This window comes from Phodopus roborovskii, unplaced genomic scaffold (genome assembly GCF_943737965.1).
Source record: "Phodopus roborovskii unplaced genomic scaffold, PHOROB, whole genome shotgun sequence".
In the NCBI taxonomy this organism is placed as follows: domain Eukaryota; kingdom Metazoa; phylum Chordata; class Mammalia; order Rodentia; family Cricetidae; genus Phodopus; species Phodopus roborovskii.
Genome location: NW_026125554.1, coordinates 5,180,244 through 5,198,878, shown reverse-complemented (window position 1 = coordinate 5,198,878; position 18,635 = coordinate 5,180,244). Strand labels below are relative to the sequence as shown.

General features: G+C 50.2%; 1 protein-coding gene across 1 annotated transcript; it reads left to right on the top strand.

The window, feature by feature from the left end:
- The first annotated feature begins 12,661 nt into the window (after nucleotides 1-12,661).
- Znrf4 (zinc and ring finger 4) lies at nucleotides 12,662-13,943 on the top strand. Its single transcript, XM_051177604.1, has one exon. It carries the CDS (start codon nucleotides 12,835-12,837, stop codon nucleotides 13,858-13,860), a length of 1,026 nt encoding a protein of 341 aa, XP_051033561.1. The 5' UTR covers nucleotides 12,662-12,834; the 3' UTR covers nucleotides 13,861-13,943.
- Nucleotides 13,944-18,635: the final 4,692 nt, after the last annotated feature.

Genomic DNA, 18,635 nt, shown 5'->3' with positions numbered 1-18,635 from the left:
AATATCTCACTACAATTCCCCTTTTAGTCTAAAGAAAAGATTTGGGCTAGATACACAAACTATATACAAAATAGTGAATAACAAGTGTGCTCTAAGAAAAGGAAAATCGAGAACACACAAACTTAAGACCTAACTATCTAGTCCTAGGGTAAAGTCGAAATGGGGGTTTACAATAGAGTTGTCCTAATCTGGAAAGCTTATATTATACCTAATCTGGTACCTAATATATTTAACTAGGAAGAGAGAATAATAGTTGTGATAATTTAATCTTCAACCTCATCAAAGACCTGAGAAGGAAAATAATAATACTAGGGTAGGCAGGAAGTGCGGATGGGCAACTTCCAAAAGGTGCAGCAAGGACAGAGGCAGCATGCTACCTGGACAGTCACCCAAGGTCTCACAACAACATTGGTACAGCCAGTTTTGGCTAAGGCCTAGAGGACCTGACAGACCACAATAAAGCAGGGAGGTAAAAAGGCTGTCTTACCCTGACTTGGCAGGGTTCAGCAGTCTTCTATGTTTGTCTCCTGCAAGCACATAGGACTTCATGTCCAAATCAGTGGTCAAGGTGGGGGCAGTTCTTTGCTCAAGAGGCCATAGTTGAAGCAAGAATGGACTCCAGAAGGAGTGACATCAGTGTCCAACATTTTTCGGAAAGATGTATGGTGCTGTTAGGAGCGATAGTGTCTCATGTCAACAAAGTACTAATATTAAAACATTTAAATGCCATGTTCTGTAGGTCTATGAAGTCTTTGAAGATTAAGCATCTATTTCTGACTAATCTTATAGGTATAGGAAACATAGGAACCTAGCTATAACAATGATTGAAACTTCCCTGAGTAAAGCAGGGACAAATACCTAAAGAATGTAACTATGTACGCATATACATGTAATTCCCTAAGGCAGAGGTAGAGTAGAAATGTCTAGACCAGACATAGAACTATAAAGTGCAGCATGATAAAAAATACCCTAAATTGTATCAATATACAAAATTGACTTGAACATAAGTAAAAGTATACATACATAGAATGTGGTAAGAATATTGTGTAAAAACATAACTGGAGAGATTTTCACAATATGACAAAATATACAGTTTAAATACAATTCTGGGAAGGGACTAAACTTAATTTTACATAGGTTACCACATATAAGAATCTATAACCATGTAAGCTGTATGATACTAATATCTCACTATTACTAAAATAATTCATAAAAAGATAGGCTAATCTACCTATATCCCATCTAAACCATACCTTTCCCAACCATACCATATCCCTGTCTAAAAGAGATACCTGAGTCTAAGCATCACCTTCCATACCCAACCCTAAGAAGATGAATATTATCCCAAAGGTCTAGAGTAGGGAAAAGGGGCATTGTTATCTTAAGATTACTTCCTGCTGAACTGGGACAATGATTGCTCCATGGGATCCTGTAGGAAGAAAATTTTTAGTAACAAAATTTTGACAGGACTGGCTGTGACATGTGTTTAAGTTATAAGAACTAGTTAGAGCAGGACATTGGTAGCACACATCTTTACTCACAGCACTCAGGAGGCAGAAGCAGGCGGATCTCTGTGAGTTCACGGCCAGCATGGTCTACAGAGCTAGTTCCAGGACAGGTTCCAAAGTAATACAGAGAAACCATGTCTCAAAAAAAAAAAAAAAAAAAAACTAGTTAGGTACAAGCCTAAGCTATAGGCTGAACTTTCATAATTAACAATATGTCATTATTTGTGAGCTGGTAGCCCAAAGAAAAATCTGCCTATTCCTACTAATCTACCCAATCACCCAACCATCCATTCACCTATCTACCCACCTATTCATTGACAATCCATCCTTCCCCTCATTTATCCAGCCATCACTCATCCACCCTCTTATCCATCCATGCATCCATCTACCCATCCATAAGCCCATCTACACACTTATGTGCCCATCTACCCACCCATCCACCCACCCACTAATCCATGCACCCATCCATCCATCCACTGGTCACCAGTCCTTCCACCCACCCATCCATCTATCCACCCATCCACTCACCCATCAACCACTGTAACATCTAACAGCGCAGGGCTCAAAAGAGATCCGTGGAGTCAGCATATTGTCTTTTTTATATAAGTGGTATAATTGGAAAGACACTCATATACTTTCTTGATGGTTTCCTTTTATTCTTCTTTTTCTCCTTTTTCCTCTACATCTTTCTTGGTATACCTTCTCTCATTCTTAATTATTTACTTCTATTTTTTTCCTAATACCTTATATACCCCAGTAGAATCTTTCAATCAATATAAACATTACAATGTGGTTACATTCTATTTTTCAAAGGTGATTACAATGAATACAACAAGTAAAAAAAAATCATGTTTTCTATATCAGTTATGTGATTAAATATGTATTATAGATGGTAAATAAGTTGTCCCAACAACACATATACTTTCATGTCCAAACAACTTGTTACAGATTAACAGAGTGTGAGCAAGCAAGGTATTTTTCTTAGCCAGTTCTTTTGCTGGAAGGCTACATTTTGCAGTTACAAAGGGAGGACCAATTATTTTATTATTTATCTCAAAATCACCAAAAACCTTTTTAAATTAACACTATTATTGCATAAAATCATTGCTTTGGTTAAACAATACAGCTTAGGAGGAAATCATCTTCATAATAATCTACAGGTAAAAATGCCAGTAGAATGAGATCCAAGACATGATCATACTGCATTAAGGGCAATGGGATCTCCCCACACCCATGCACACTATGCCAGATACCAGAGAAAAATGACAGCAGTAATCATATAAAGACACAGCAGTAGCAAGAGACATTCTGGGGCCTAGGATCTTGGAGTTTTACCTATTGGAGATTCACCCATCAGGGTTTTATTTCCTGGTGGGCCAATCCCCTAAAGTAAATTGCCATCTGCTCCTCCTCTGACATGGTCACTGGACCCATCCTTTCACCATCCACCTACCCATCTACCCATCCATCCACTCCTCATGCAACTATCCTCCAAACTACTAACCTGCCAATCCACCCACCCACCCATCTACCTATCCATCCACCCAACCATCTATCCATCCATTTACCATCCATTCTTCTACCCATCTATCTACTCATCCACCAACCCACCCTTCCATCCATTCATCAGTCCCTCCATCCATCCATCCACACCCACCCCCATCCTCCCAACATCTATCCACCTATTCATACTCACTCATCCACTCACCAATCCATCTACCCATCCATCTATCCATTCATCCACCTAACCATCTATCCATCCATTCACCATCCATCCTTCCACCCATCTATCTACTCATCCACCAGCTCACCCTTCCATCCATCAATCCCTCCATCTTCTATCCACCCACCCATTCATTCATCCATCTACCCACTCACTAATGAACCCACTTATCCATTAATTCATAACACATCCATCCATTTTTCAATCCAACTACTAAGTATCCACCCAACCATCCATCCACCCATTCACCTATCCACCCATCCTCCATGTTCACCCAACAACCTTTCATACATCTACACAACTATCCACCCATCCATGTGTCCACTCTCCTAACCACCTATTATTCCACCACACACCCACCCATCCACCTACACACCTACCTATCTACCCACCAAATACTCATTCACCCACCCATCATTCCATCCATCCATCCATCCATCCATCTATCCATCCATCATTTCATTCATCCTCCCATGCATACAACCATCCATCCATCCATCCATTAATTCATACACAAATAACACAACCATCCAACCATTCATCTACCCACCTATCCAGTCAGTCACCCATCTGTTGATCATTCATCCATCCACCTATTCTTTCCCTCATTTCTCCAAATATCCATTCATCTACCTACTTATCCATCCTTCTATCTATTCATCCATTCATTCATTCACCCACCCATTCATCCATCTGCTCATCCAATTACTCATTTATTGATTCATTCATTCTTCTAATCATCTATCCATCAACAACCTTTCACACATTCACCCATCCATCTAAATATCCATCCATCCACCATCCCACCACCCATCCAACCATCCACCTGTCCTTCCATCTACACATTCATCCATCTATCATTCCACCCACACATCAATGATCCATCCATACCCTATTCACCAAACCACCAACAACCCATCAATCCCCCATCCACTCATCTAGTCATGCATCTGTCCATTCATCCATCCACCCATTCATTCATACATTTACCCCTCCACACATCAATCCTTACTATCCACCCAATTCATCGAATCATATATCCACCCATACCTCCTATTCACCCCATCCTATATTCAATCACCCAGAAAACCAGGCACCCATCCATTCACCCATCCAGCCATCAATCCAGCCATTTAGCCATCCACCCATTCCTTTTCCACACATCTATATACCCTTTCATCCACTCATCATTCCATCCATCTATCCACCCATCCACTCATTCACCCACTCCATTACAATGCATCCACCCACCCATCCATCTGTCCATCTGCCCATCCATCCATATACTACCCATCCACCCACCTACTTACTCATCCATCCACCCATCCAAATTACCACCCATCTACCTATCCAATCAACTATCCACCCATCAATCTGTTCATTCACTTACCCATCCACTCATCCATCTATCCACAAATGCACCCACCCATCCACCCATCCACACACCTATCAACATGTCTATCCATCAAGGCTTTCACCTATACACCTATCTGCCCACTCACCCACACACCCATCCAATCTAGTAGCCTTCCACCTACCCCTCCACCCACCCATACATCATCTGTGTATCTACCCACCCACCCATCTACCCATATTTCCACCCATCCATCTACCCTTTCATTTATCCATCCACTACCTATCCAACCGTCAGTCCATCCACCCACATATCCAATGAGATTACCACCCACCCATCTATCCACACATATACCATACAACCAACCATGTATCCACGTACCCATGTATTCGCCCATCCTTTTACCCATCTATTCACTCATCCCCCATCCATCCATCCATCATCTATCCACCCATCCATCTATCAATCCACCCATCTGATCACATATCTATCCACCCAATTACTCACTCACACATTCATCAACCAGCCTACCCACCCATTTACCCACTCATCCATCAGTCTACACACCCATTCATCTGTACACTCACACACCCATTTATCCATCTATCTACCAATCCACCCATGCATCTACTCTTCTATTGATCCCCCATCTAACCATCCACCCATCACCAATCTTTCCACACGTCTACCCATCCATCCATCCACCCACCCATCAATAATACATACATGCATACCCATCCACCAAACACCAATACTCCAATATCCCCACCCATACATCCATCTACCCAGCCATCTATCTGTCCATCCACCTACTCCTCCATTTATCTACTTATCTTCTCATATGTCTACCCCATCTACCCATCCATCTATCAATCTATCAACCCTCTTATCCATCCAGCCATCAATCTAGCTATTCAGCCACCCACCCACCTCTCCCTCCCTTCATCCCTCCATCCACCCATCATTCCATCCAACTATCCATACACTACACTACCATTTATCCACACATCCACTCATGCACTGATTCCACTACCATCCATCCACCCACCCATCCATCCATCCACCTTGCCATTTATGCAACTACCCACCTATCCATCTGTTCATCCACCAACCCATTTATTCATTCATGACCTATCTACACATCTACCCACCTGTCCACCTATTCATCTATCCATCTACTCACCCATCCATCTGTCATTCCAAGCACCCAACAATCTTTCCATCCATTCATCCAACAACTCTTCCACCCATTTGCCCATCCATCCACCCACCTACCCATACATTCATCCACCAATACATTCATCCATCCACCCATCTACCTTCCCATTCATTCACCCATCTATCTATTGCCCCACCTATCCATTTGTCCATCTACCTATCCATCCATCCATCCATCTACACTCTCCATCCATCCATATATACATCTTCCTTTCCACTTAACCACCCATCTATCCACCCAACCATCCATCCATTGTTCTCTCCACCCATCTATCTACCCATCATCCATCAATCCATCCACTCACCCATCTATCCATCCTCTCATCTATCCATCCACTTACCCATCCATACATTCACCTATTCTTTCATTCATTCATTCACCATTCCACTCACCCATCCATGCATCCACTCATGCATGCTTCCATCCATCCACCCACCCATCCTCCCATCAATCCACATACCCATTTACTCACCCATCCATTCATCCTTCCACCCACCCATACATTCACATACCCACCCACATATACATCCACATACCCACACATCTTTCCATCCATCCATCCATCCATCCACTCACTCTATCCGTCAATCCATCCATCCATCCATCCATCCATTCTCCCATCCATCCATTCACTCACACATCCATCCATGTACCTCTTCATTTATATATCCATACATCCACCCACCCATTCATTTACCAATCCATTCACCCTCTGCCTTCCACCCATCCATCCATCTATCTATCCACCCATCCATACATCCACATACCTATCCACCCATCCAGCAATCCTTCCAGCCTGGCACCCACTTTGCCATACATTTACCCACCTATCTACCTCCCCATTCATCCATCCATGAACTCAGCCATGTGCCATCCATCTTTTAGCATGTCCCTGTATGTTTGTGTCATCAGTATTGGCTTTGACCACACCTCTGTGAACAGATCATTTCTGTCCCACCTTCCCACAGGCTTCATCTGGCACAGAAGCAGGCATAAACAGCACAGACAGGTAGACTGATCAGGGTGTAGTCTGAAGGAAGAGGCAACTTCAGCCTAGAGTCTCTGAGAAGCCTGAATGGTAGCTTGTGGAGTGAGTCAGGAGTGTGGTAGATTCCCAGAGACACAGGTCGCAGTGAAGTTGAGTGTGGGGACCAGCTGCTGTGAGGTACATGGGGCTAGGAGGTGTAGGAAGAGAGAACAAGAGAAAGGGAGGAGGTTAGGAGGTGGAGACAAAGACTGGTGATGAGGGAGGACTCGGCCTATGCCTTGGGGAGCACTTCCATATGGGGTATACCTGAATGGGACCACAAACCAGATGTCATTATCTGGTGTCTTCCTAAGTTGTTAACTACATGTGGGTTGTTTTATTTTTATTTATTTTTTGAGACAAGGTCTAACTTAACCTGGCAGTCACCAAGTTGGCTAAGCTAGATGGCTAGTGAGCCCCAAGGATGCTCAACTCTCTGACCACAGCACTGGGATCACAAAGGGCACCTTTTTAAATGTGGGTGCTGGCGATTCACACTTTGGGCCTCACACTTGCATGCCAGACACTCCCCCTGCTTAGCTGCCTCTTCAGTTCCAGAGCAGATTTGAGGGTCACCTTGAGGCTAGTGAGGGTCTCTCTGGGTGTGACAGTCTGACAGGGCCCCTCCAGGCTGTGGTGATGCAGGGGACAGTGGTGGCACTCAACAGGCATGTAGGAGCTATGCAAATGGCTGGTCCAGGGCACAGTGTGACAGCCGAATGACGGGCTTTATTAGTTCATGAGCAGAGTGGGTTTAAAATAGCATCGTGGTGGCAACAAAAGCAATTTGCTCCTCGATTTTTATTCTGAAGGGATGATGTGCTTTTAATCAAGCAGGGCGTCTCAGAATGCTCCTAATTACCCAAGTCAAGGGCTCGGCAGTCATCCTTCTGTTGACAGGGGCACGTGAGAAGACTTTTTACCAAACAGGTTCCCCTGGAGCTGGGCTGGGACCAAGTGGCCTTGGTTAGCTTGAGTTTGGACTGGTGGCAGGGTGCTGGGTGTCGGCTCCAAGCCTTGGGACAGGGACTCAATAGAGCGATTCTGGGGGAGCCTCTGTCTTCTTTGGATTCCCCCCAAGTCTTCCTTCTGTAAAATGTAGTTAGTGCTAGTGTCAGTGTGTCGGGATAAGGTGTGCAGTATGTGGAGAAGACAGCATCATGGCTGCCATGCTGGTGTTCTGGCATCATCCTGACACTCAGGAGACTGAGGTAGGAGGATTGTCCTGAGCCACAAGATCCCATCTCCAATTAGTAACAAACTGGCTCATGTGTCCAAGGCTAACAGCACGGGATCCTTTCTTATGCACACAAGCATGCTCATCATGGTGCTTTGGTCTGGCCCATAGCACTTGACTCCAGAACTTTAACATGCAAGTGACACAGGTCATTTCCTGTTGACCACATCCAGTCCTGAAGTCCCTTGTAATTTAACTATCTCAGAAGCCAGGAAACGCAGTCTTAAGGTGTATACATGTAACAGTCAGTTCCTGCTGGGTAACAAACCCTTGCTACATCTATTTGGCATACAATCATGAGCCTGCACTTGTTCTCATAGCCTCAGGCCAGTTGGATTTCACTGGAACACAAGTACTGTTGCAAGAGTCTGTCAATGTCTTTGGGTATGTCGCAGTGTGGATATAGCTGTGTCAAATAATTGTTATGCAGAAGCTATCCATGTTGATAAGGTTGTAATTGGGAAGTCCATGACATAGTGACTCCTGAGTTTGCTGTGGTCCAGGTACCCTGCAGAGACCCTGGAGAGAGATGGCTGTGGGTTTTGAGCCCCACACAGGGAGCTTGAATTTCCATCTTTCCTTTTTCAAATATCAGATCGCCCAGACAGCATGCCACAAAGCTACAGCTACTTCGGGCTCTTGATTGACATGTAAAATGGGCAAATTATAGCCTTCTTTTCCCACAGCGCTGCTCACACTCCTGTCACACTGTAGCTGGTCCTCAGGAACAGACTGGCTCTTCCACAGTGTTTCCTCACAGGTTCCCCCTCCACTCCGTTGGATCAGGTAACTGGCTCCATGTCCCTGGGGCCAGTGAGAGTTCAGTCTGGAGAGTCCGGATGCCCCCTCAACTCTGACCACAAATGCATTTGTTTCCAGTTAGGGAGGCTGAGGGCACAGTGTTAAGGGCTAAGCCAGAGCAGAGTTTGCTTAATTGATTTGCTCTTAATTGGCGCCTTTCCCAGAGGGTCCTGCCGGGCGAGGGGAAGAATGCTTCCTCCAGCTTTGTTCGGAGACCAGCTGACCCCAATCCTCCAGCAGCACTCCCTGGGGTCGGGGTAGGGGGAGCGTGATCAGGGTGGAGCACTGCCCAGAATTCCGCAGTGCAGGGGTGGGGTGGGGGGGAGGAGGGACTGGGGATGTAGCTCTGCTAGAGCTTCATCTCATTCCCAGCTCCCATAGGTGGAAAGAGGTGCAGGGCCACTTGGTCTCCTCCAGTCTTGGACTGCAAAACTCAGCTTGGACATAATGATGTGAGAGAGGAACCATGTACTACCCTCTGTTTACATTTGACCTCCTAACCAGCACCATGTTCACCAAGCTGCTTATGTGGTGCCTGCCTCAGTTTCCCTAAGTGTTTGCCAAGGAAGATAATCACACCTCACTGAAAGTGGATGGAAAGCATTGAAGCACAAACACACGAGTAGCAGGGTCAGTCTGGCCTGGAACACCTGATCCTCCTGCTTCAGCCTGGGTCCTGAGGCTGCATCCTGGCCTCACACTGGGTGTTCTCTCCTAGCCACGCCCCAGTTTATTACTTCTCTGTTAAGCACCAGGAGATCAATGTTCCTCAGCATCTCAAGCAGGGATGGAACTTGTCACCCTACACCTTTCTTGTGCTTGGTGACAGCATCTTGAGGACTCCTTAGAAATTCTCCTGCCACTGCCAACATCCCATAGTCTGAGAACGTCTGTGCTAGGCACCCACGGGAGACTCCTCGGTTGGTCTTTCTTGTGGGGTGGGTGACTTGGGGAAGTGGGCCACCCACAGAGTATAGAGTCAATTTCTCTATCCTCTCCTGCCCACCACTTCCCATCTTCCTCAACTCCTTGGTCTCCTTCCTCTGTCCTATCTTCCCTCCTAAGGTACCAGTCAGGGCCAAGGTCCATTGGAAGCCCCACCCTCCGTTTGTCTGTAGACCCCACGGTGGCACAGTGACTCCCAATTCCTGCATTCCTTCCCTGTGAGTGTGAGCAAGAGTGGATTTGCTTCTGGCTAATAGAACAGGCAAAGATAATGTCACCTCTGTGACTCCCTGATCTTTTCCTCTGATTGACAGCCGCATCCTCTGCCCTCCTCACTCCAAGTCTTATATCCCCGCCCTTCTCTCCAGCTGCTTTCCCCCAGGTTTTTTTTTTTTTTCCTCTAAAGATTTCTGCATTTAAAATTGTTCTGTTGTGAAATAATTTTAAACTTACAGGATATATATCGTGCTTGGTTGCCACCCCACCCCACCCCATCGCAGCAGGGTGGCCAAATGGCCAAGCAGCTGTGTCTCCACTTACCAGCAAGTCACCTGGTTTTTTTTTTTTTTTTTTTTTTTTTTTTTAAGACAGGGTTTTTATCTGCAGCCCAGACTGGTCTGGAACTCTCAGCAATCCTCCTGTCTCAGCTCTCCCAGTGCTGGTATAAGCAATTCTGTGCCCTTTTCTTGGTGGTACTGGTGCTGGGCTGGACTCCAAGACCTTTGCACATGCTGAGTTCACACTTCCCAAGAATTATGAGAGGGACTCTGGGAACAGTTTGTCCCCCCCTGGGAGGACTCAGTCCCTCTGCTGATCCTGCCTCCATTTCCCATCATCTCCACATTCTTCCTGGCTCTGCCTAGCATCAGTGCACACGCAAACACACATGCCCCTGCACACCACTGTGTGCTTCCTGCCCAAGTTCAGGAACCTAGGTTCGAATTCCTAGAATTCACACCCAGCACTGAGGTCCCTGAACCTCGAAGGGCAGCCCAGCCAATGATTAAGACTCTGTCTAGGTAAGAGGGTGGGGAGAGGGCCAGGGACTCCAAGGTCAGCCTCAGCCTGGGTTTGTATGCAGGACTGTAAGGCAGGAGGATTGCTATGACTTCAAGGTCAGCCTGGGTTTCAGAGTCCAAGCAGAGAGCAATGATACTGAGATTGACAGGTGTCATGGCCCAGGCCTTGGACCAGCTATGTAGTTGTTGCTCAATATGTGCTCTCCACTGGCGGAGTGGGTGAGAACCTTTGTTAGTCACTTGGGAGAGATGAGACCCCACCAACTCTGGAGTCACATGGTAGTAGTACCTTTGGGCAAAGGGCCCAGGTGCTGTTGCTGGGTGGGTAGGATCATTGGCAGGTGGTGGTGCCTTAAAGGGGTGGGGCCTGGAGGGGGGGCTCTAGGTTGGGGGTGTCCTTGAGAAGGGGCTTCTGGAACCCCAGACTCCTTTACCCCCTTTCTCTGCCTCTCTATCTGCCACAGGGAGGGCTTGACTATACACACCGGCTATGAACTCCAGGCAATGCCCCTGCCTCAGCTTCCTGAGTGCTGGGGTGACAGGTTTGTCCCACTAAACCCCACCCTCTTTCTCTCGGTCCATCCATCTCTGGGATAGACCCTATGACGCCAGAGAAAACCTGGTCCAGTGACCCATGCTTTTTTAACCCTAGCGCTTGGGAGGGAGGCAGAGGCAGGAGAATCGCTGTGAGTTCTGGGCCAGCCTAGGCTACGCAGTGAGTTCTAGGACAGCCAGGGCTACATAGTGAGACCCTGTCTCATAAAAACAACAGATAACCAACTACACAGAAGCACTGGCCTTCCCTCATTATAATCAGACTGCGTCAGGCTCTCCTCACAGTCCTGCGGAGCTGACTGGGAAGGCTGAAGGGCAGTGATGCTGAAAAAGGAGTGAGTCCCGCTTCCTTTGCACCTGAGCAGAGGCTGGGCATGCTGTTGTCTCTGAACGTCAATCACAGCCGATTATGGCAGGAGCACTAACTGCACCAGACATTAACCAAACTATACTACCCTGGTCAGGAGTCCTTATGCCATGGTCACATGCTTCCCCCCAAAGATGGCTCCTCCCGCACCCTACTCTGCTATACCCAGAATTACAGAATTACCACAGAGGACAGGGAGCAAGGGCCAGAGGGGGCAGGGCCTTCCCAAGGGTGGCGCAGTAAGTGGGAAACCAGTCATCGAGTTTGAGGGAGGCAGAAGGCAGCACCTTGTTTCAGTTTTATTGAAGAGCTCCCGGCTAGAATAACAGTCCTCTATTGTAGCAGCATCCACTCTCCATAGCTGCAAAGTGTCCCTGGCAAAGGAGATGACGGGTCACTAATGTCAAAGCAGAAGAGTGGATCAGGATCCGACTCTAAGGTGCCCAGAGTGGGGGCTCCTTCTTAGTCTGTGCAAATGGGAGGGTGTGTCCTCTCACCAAAACAGAAGCTCCTGTATTCATGGGTTGTTTATCCTTTGAGGTAGAGACACTGCGGTCCCTGTGGTCACATGAACCCAGGGCTGACAGGGGGCCTGGGAGTAGGGTGACAAGGTTCATCCCCCCCTGGGGTGACTGAGCGAGCACCTTTGCTGTGGACAGAACAGCAGGGAATCCCCTTTCCTGTTCCTGAAGTCCCTGAATTCTACCCTTGTGCCCGGATGCCAAGTTAGACTCAGTTTCCCCTTCCCATAACTGATGTCACATGGAGCACATCCCATGGGCTCCTCTGGGAATGACCTTAGTCAGGGTTTACTAATATTCCACCAGCTAGGAGTATGCACAGCACAGCTGAGTGGTCTTGGGCATGCGTAACAATGACGTCACAGAGATGTGAAGCTTCTAGAAACCTGAGGTGTCATCCTCAGAGCTGGTCTCCTGGACACCATGCGGACTGCGCTGTCCCCAGGAGCCACTTCCGCTTGAGGCCCTGAGTCTGGCCACAGCAGGCGCCGCTCCCACCCGGCCACCGGCTCCCCGGGTGGCTCCGGAGATGTCCGAGGGTCTCCTGTGCTGTCCCTCATGGGACTTGGCAGCATGCGACAGCTGGAGGTAGGAGCGGCCATGGATCGGTCGGCGTGGGCCCGAGTAGTCCCGGTGGCCCTGGTGGCCCTCTGGCTGGTCCTGTCCCCGTCGTCCGCGGATGTGCAGGTTAACCTGAGCTCCGTGGACTTCTCGGAGCTCCCGGCGCTTCTTGGGGTCCCCTTGGACCTCCAGAGCGCACCTAGCTGCCTACTGGTAGCCAGGCCGGCCGATGTGTGCCTTGCCATCGAGGGCCCTGAACCCAACAACCGCTCACTGGACCCCTTCGTGCTTGTCCGGCCCCTGGGCTGCTCGTGGGATCGCACCGGGAGGCGCTTGCGGACGGCTGGAGCCACAACAGCCTCAGCGAGCACTGAGGCCCCAGGGCAGCTGAGCGTGTACGACGACCTGGAGGTGACTGTTCGCTGCGACAGGCCAGCACGCGTGCTGCTGCCCCACGGCGGGCCGTGTCCAGATCCCGAGTGCCACCCCGTCGTGGCTGCGTCCTGGGCGCTCGCCCGAGCCCTGGCCCTGGCCGCGTCCACGCTGTTCGTGCTGAGGCAGCTGTGGCCGTGGGTCCGGGGTTGGGGGAGCCGGGGCACTGCGGTGAAAACGCAGACGTGTCAGAAGGCGCAGGTGCGCACGTTCACGCGCCTCAGCGACCTGTGCGCCATCTGCCTGGACGACTATGAAGAGGGAGAGCTGCTCAAGATCCTGCCGTGTGCGCATGCGTATCACTGTCGCTGTATCGACCCCTGGTTCTCTCGCGCCACACGGCGCTCATGCCCCCTGTGCAAGCAGTCGGTGGCTAGCACGCACGACGGCTCTACGGACAGCAGCGTGGGCGGCGACGATCCGCCCCTGCCCGGGCACCGCCCGCCCATCTGGGCCATCCAGGCCCGGCTGCGCTCCCGCAGGCTTGAACTGCTAGCCCGTACAGTCCCCTGCCGTCGCTGCAGCAGCACCACGTCCCTGGGGGTGGCCGAGAACGAGGAGCCGTCAGAAGCGACCCCCGAGCCCTCCTGACCCCAACTAATGCGGAAAGGGACGGACACTAGGAAGGGAATGCGGGGGGGAGGATAGTGCCCAATAAAGTGTGTTTGAATCTGGATAGTTCCCGCTTTACCGCACTGCACTGAGAAATAGAACTTCCCAGGCGCTCCCCCAGAATAACCACGCCCCAACGTCCACCCACCGAGTATGGTCTCGCCCCCTTTTTGCCCCGCCCCGGAATAACTATGCCCCTGCCTTCCTCGTCCCGGCACAGTCGCGCTCTGTCTAACGCGTCCCAGCATAGTCACCCCCTGCTAAGCATAACCGAGCCCTGTCTTCAGCTTTGTTCCCGCTGCACTCCATCATAGCCACTCCCTGGCAAGCATAACCACTACTACTTTTGCCCCGCCCCATCATAGCCCCGCTGCCACGTCCCAGAATAGCCACTCCTTGCCCTTCCCCGGGGCACCAGGTGGGGGGGACGGGGAGAGGGGGAGACTTTAAACAGGGGCCTCCTGAGACAGGCTGGCAGTCTACTACACTGTTTTGCCTCCTTGGACCTCAGTTTCCCCATCTGTAAAATGGACTCAGCAATGACACCTACGTCACAAGTCTAAGGATGACTGAGTTTTCACAGTATGAGTAAAGGCCTGGGTGAGTGGCCAGCATTTGTAGAGTGATGAAAGCCAGCAGTGGGACTGTCCTGGAGGCTGGGGATGAGCAGGTGGTTGTTGCATCCAGCAAGCGCCTGGTAAGTGCACACGGGGTTCCCCTCCTGTAAGCGGGGTCCCCCACTTTGTCGCAGACTCTCTGTCCTCCACCCGAGCCCGGGCGCGTGTCCAGCCGCCTCCGGCTGCCACAGGCTGCCAAGAGTCCCAGCTGCTGGGGCACCCATGCCAGCTCCCCACCTCCGCTCCGGCGGGGGCCCCTTCCTGCCCGACTAGGCAGCGCCATCTGTGTTCGCCTGCGGAGGGGCAAAGGGGGAAACTGAGGCTTTGCACAGCGTGCTGGTTGTGGTGACACGACTCTGGCGGGGACCACGGGCAGCCTTCAGGACAAAGGCGTCGCTTGTTCCAGCCTCGTTTGGGCCCCCGGGGTCCTAGGACACCCTTGTCTGAAAGGGAAACTGAGTCTTCCAGGGTTATGGTTAGGCAGAAGGGGACTGGATTTGAACTTAGTGTCAAGGCTACCTTGGCTCGGTCTATGCAGAGAGGCACCCTCGGGAATCCCCAGGTTGGGGTTCAAGGCTAAGGAAAGCCAGGGCTTCTGGGAGCTCCCAGGAGTCGGGGCATGTAGAGTGTGCAACGATCCTGGGACCCAGGTGGGAGGCTCTGGGGTGCTTTAGGTACAGGATCTCCCTGAGGAGGTGATTAATGGGAGTCTTACCCCTTCCGGGTAGAGTCAGCTACGGTGGAGGCCAAGCACTCACCCCAGCCCCTGTCTGCACCCTCTGAGGACCCTGCTGCAAGGGGGTCCCCCTTCTTCCTGTCCCTCCTTCCTTTCACCTCCCACCCACTTCCTCCTGGCTCCTCCCGTGCTATCCTTCCCTCCTCCCCCTTCTCCCTCTCCCCATGTTGTCCCCCCCCCCCCGGCCCCCAGCCAGGCCCAGAAGGGGAGGACATCTTCGGAACAGATGGCCGCCGTCCTCGCCCAGCGCTTTGCCAGTTAATTAACGCCGCCTGTAATTAAACTTCCCACAAATTAGCTGTCAGCGTCGCTAAAGGGAACCGTCCTCTCAGATGCCACCTTGACAAGCGCGGGATCCTGAGTCTTGTCAACAGGATAATTAAAAGGGGGCGGGGGGCTCACGGATCTTCCTCCCCTAATATCTCTATCTGCACCACTGTGGTGGGCCGCGGAGATGCGGGCGGGTTTTTCCTCTTGTTTCATGAATTCGCATTTTGCATTGTGTTTCTAGTCTTATTGAGGACCTATTGTGTCCGAGCACTATGCTGGGGACAAAGCGGTGTCCAAGATACAGGGATCATTACCAAGCTTCACTGGCACCCTGGGGGCAGGAGCAAAAGCCCTAGGGGGAGGACTGAGGAGTGTCTCTGTCTGTCATCTGTCTGTCTGTCTGTCTGTCTGTCTCTCTCTCTCTCTCTCTCTCTCTCTCTCTGTGTGTGTGTGTGTGTATGTGTGTGTGTGTGCTGCATGCTCTCTTTGGCTTTCTTTGTCTGTCTCCCTCTGTTTTTCTCTGCCTCCCTCCCTCCCTGCTCTGCTCTGCTCTGCTCATTTGCAACTGTCCCATCTAACTGAATCCTTAAATCCTGCCTTACCAGCGGATGAAGCCCTGGGGCAGTTTCCTCACACATAAAACCTGGACCAGCAAATAGCTGCTCCCAAAACACCGTGTGCATGAGTTTACCCCTCACTCTACCCATACATTGGAATATGATGCAACTGTCGATACTCAAGGTCCTTAGCAGAGTTTGGGGGACTGCACTGGGTCTTTGGTGCTTTACTGGGTGTTCAGTGCTGCACCGAGTTCCAGGATACAAATTCTTCTTGTTCGTGTGTGTGTGTGTGTGTGTGTGTGTGTGTGTGTGTGTGTGTGTGTGTGTGTAGAGCACTCTGGAGCTTACAAGACACCCAGGGAGGGTCATGAGGGCTGAGTCATCACTTCTGTGTAGACTTCGTGGCCAGCCTGGGCTGTGTGACATCCTGCCTCAAAAAACAGTGAAAGCCAGGCACGTTTAAAGCCAGGCATATTTGCCTCTCTTTTGGTCTCAGCACTTGTAAGGCAGAAGCAGGAGGATGTCTGGGAGTTTGAGAGCAGAATGGTCTACAGTGAGAGACACTGTCTCAATGCAAAAACAAACCCACAAAGACCCACAAAGTGAAGGAATGTCTGAACCTGAAGGCCAGGCTAGCCCACAGTCAGTGGTCAGCGACTGCCCAGCAGATTCTGGGGTCCCATCCCCACATCACAGAACAAAGTGAGACAAACCTCAGGATTTTCTACTTCCTAAACTTTGTGCCTTAGAGGAGGCCCAGTCTTCCACTTTGCCTGCCCTGGCCTCCAGGGCAATTCACATCTGTGCTCCACACACTGGAAAAGCTGAGGCAGGAGAATTATGAGTTCAAGGCCAGCCTGGCCTATGATGGGAAAATGTGTTCATTCAAAATGAAATGAAGGAAAATAAAGATGAATCTAAAATAAAACAAAAATAATTGAAGTCATTTAAAATTAAGACAAAGGCCAGCAAGATGGCTCAGTGAGCAAAGTCTAACGTCCCCAGCTCCGAGCTCGATCCCATGGCAAGGTGGAAGGAGAGGCCTGACTTGAACACGTTGTCCTCTGACCTCCACAAGTCAGCTGGGCGCACATGCCCCAGCCCCAACAAATAATAGTAATTTTAAAAAGTCTTAATAGGATAAAGTGTAAAGACCAAATAACTTTTAAAAATAGAAAATAAACTGCACAGTTGGCTGTTAGGGCAACGCATCCCACTAAGTGGCAGGCTGACACACCTTAGGTGCTCAATGAATGTGCAGGGTGTGGTGGCAGGGGTGGTGAGTTGGCACACAGTAGGTGCTATATAAGGGTGCACACGTGTCATCCAGCACATCTGAGGGAGGCAGAGGCAGGAGGATCAGGGGTCCACTCCAGCCTGGGCGCCACACTGCGCCCGAGGCTAGCCTGGGCTACCAGAGACATGGTCTCAGAAATTCACAACTTGAATATAAAAAGCTCTCCTTTCTGGAGAGTTCCCATAGCCCCTTCTGCAAAGGGGCGAGTCCTACCCGGCGGACAAGCCTGTGGCCTCGCAGAGACCAATCAGGACACGAATCCGGGCATTACTTCATCGCGAAGCACAGCCATTGGCTGCAGGTTGGCTGAAGCACCACAGCGCCTGCGCAGACTCCCGGGGCCTCTGCGGGCTGCTTTGGGGGTCAGAAGTGAAATGTTAGCGCCCCTCCCCCAGTTCAAAAAGATCTAAAACGCTTCTCCTTGCTCCTGTAGTCCCAAATTCTGCTTGGAGAAACCCTGACCCTAGTCAAACAACGCCTCACTCCGGAAACTGCCTGGGGCAGGGATTTCTGTGCAAAGGCCCTGGAGCTGTGGACAAAAGGCCATGCAAATGCTCCAGGAGGGGAACAATGCCAAAGCCTGGCAATTAGAGGAGCAGGGAAGAGGCCTGTGTGGCTGGAGCAGATGTGGCAGAGAAGGAGGCAGGAGGTGCTGGGCAGGGCAAAGAGAGCCTCCTCATGGGCTTCATAGAGGACTGGCTTTTGAAGGAGGCTGGAGCCTTGGAGGACTGTGGGTAGAGTGGGGAGTGAGTTGACTCGGTGGTCACAGGAAATAGATGATAGTGTAGACATTCTATGCTCCGTGTGTTGGAGGAAGTAGGTCGTGGGCCCCTCCCCGTGGCTCACTCACTGAGCATGAGTGGGGCTGCACCTCCCCGTGCTCCAGGCCAAATGGATGAGTAAGCCACTGCAGGCAACAGTGGCAGCTGATGTATACACTAGGTGGTGACTCAATGCTGCCCGCGGCTGTGGTGACTATTCCTGAGTCACATGAACCCCTGTGATGTTGCCATGCCAGGCTCAGCCCCTCTGCCCCCCAAGCCTTCCAAGTGCAGCCGTTTCTTAGCCTGACCACCAAATGCCACTCTGGAGCCAGGATATGTTTTTGGGTGTGGCCACCTGTCTGCCTCGTACCCTCCATGGCTCTCTATTTTCCACGAAGTCCACTCCTCATGGTGCAGTCCAGACTGTGCGTGGCCATTCTAGGTTCTGGCTTCCTTTCCCAGGGCACCAGCCATTGTCATTTGTCTGCACAGTGACTTCCAATTTGTCAC

Excerpts from the sequence above, each read along its gene's own strand:
- Znrf4 (XM_051177604.1), top strand. The coding sequence starts at position 12,835 with ATGGGACTTGGCAGCATGCGACAGCTGGAGGTAGGAGCGGCCATGGAT.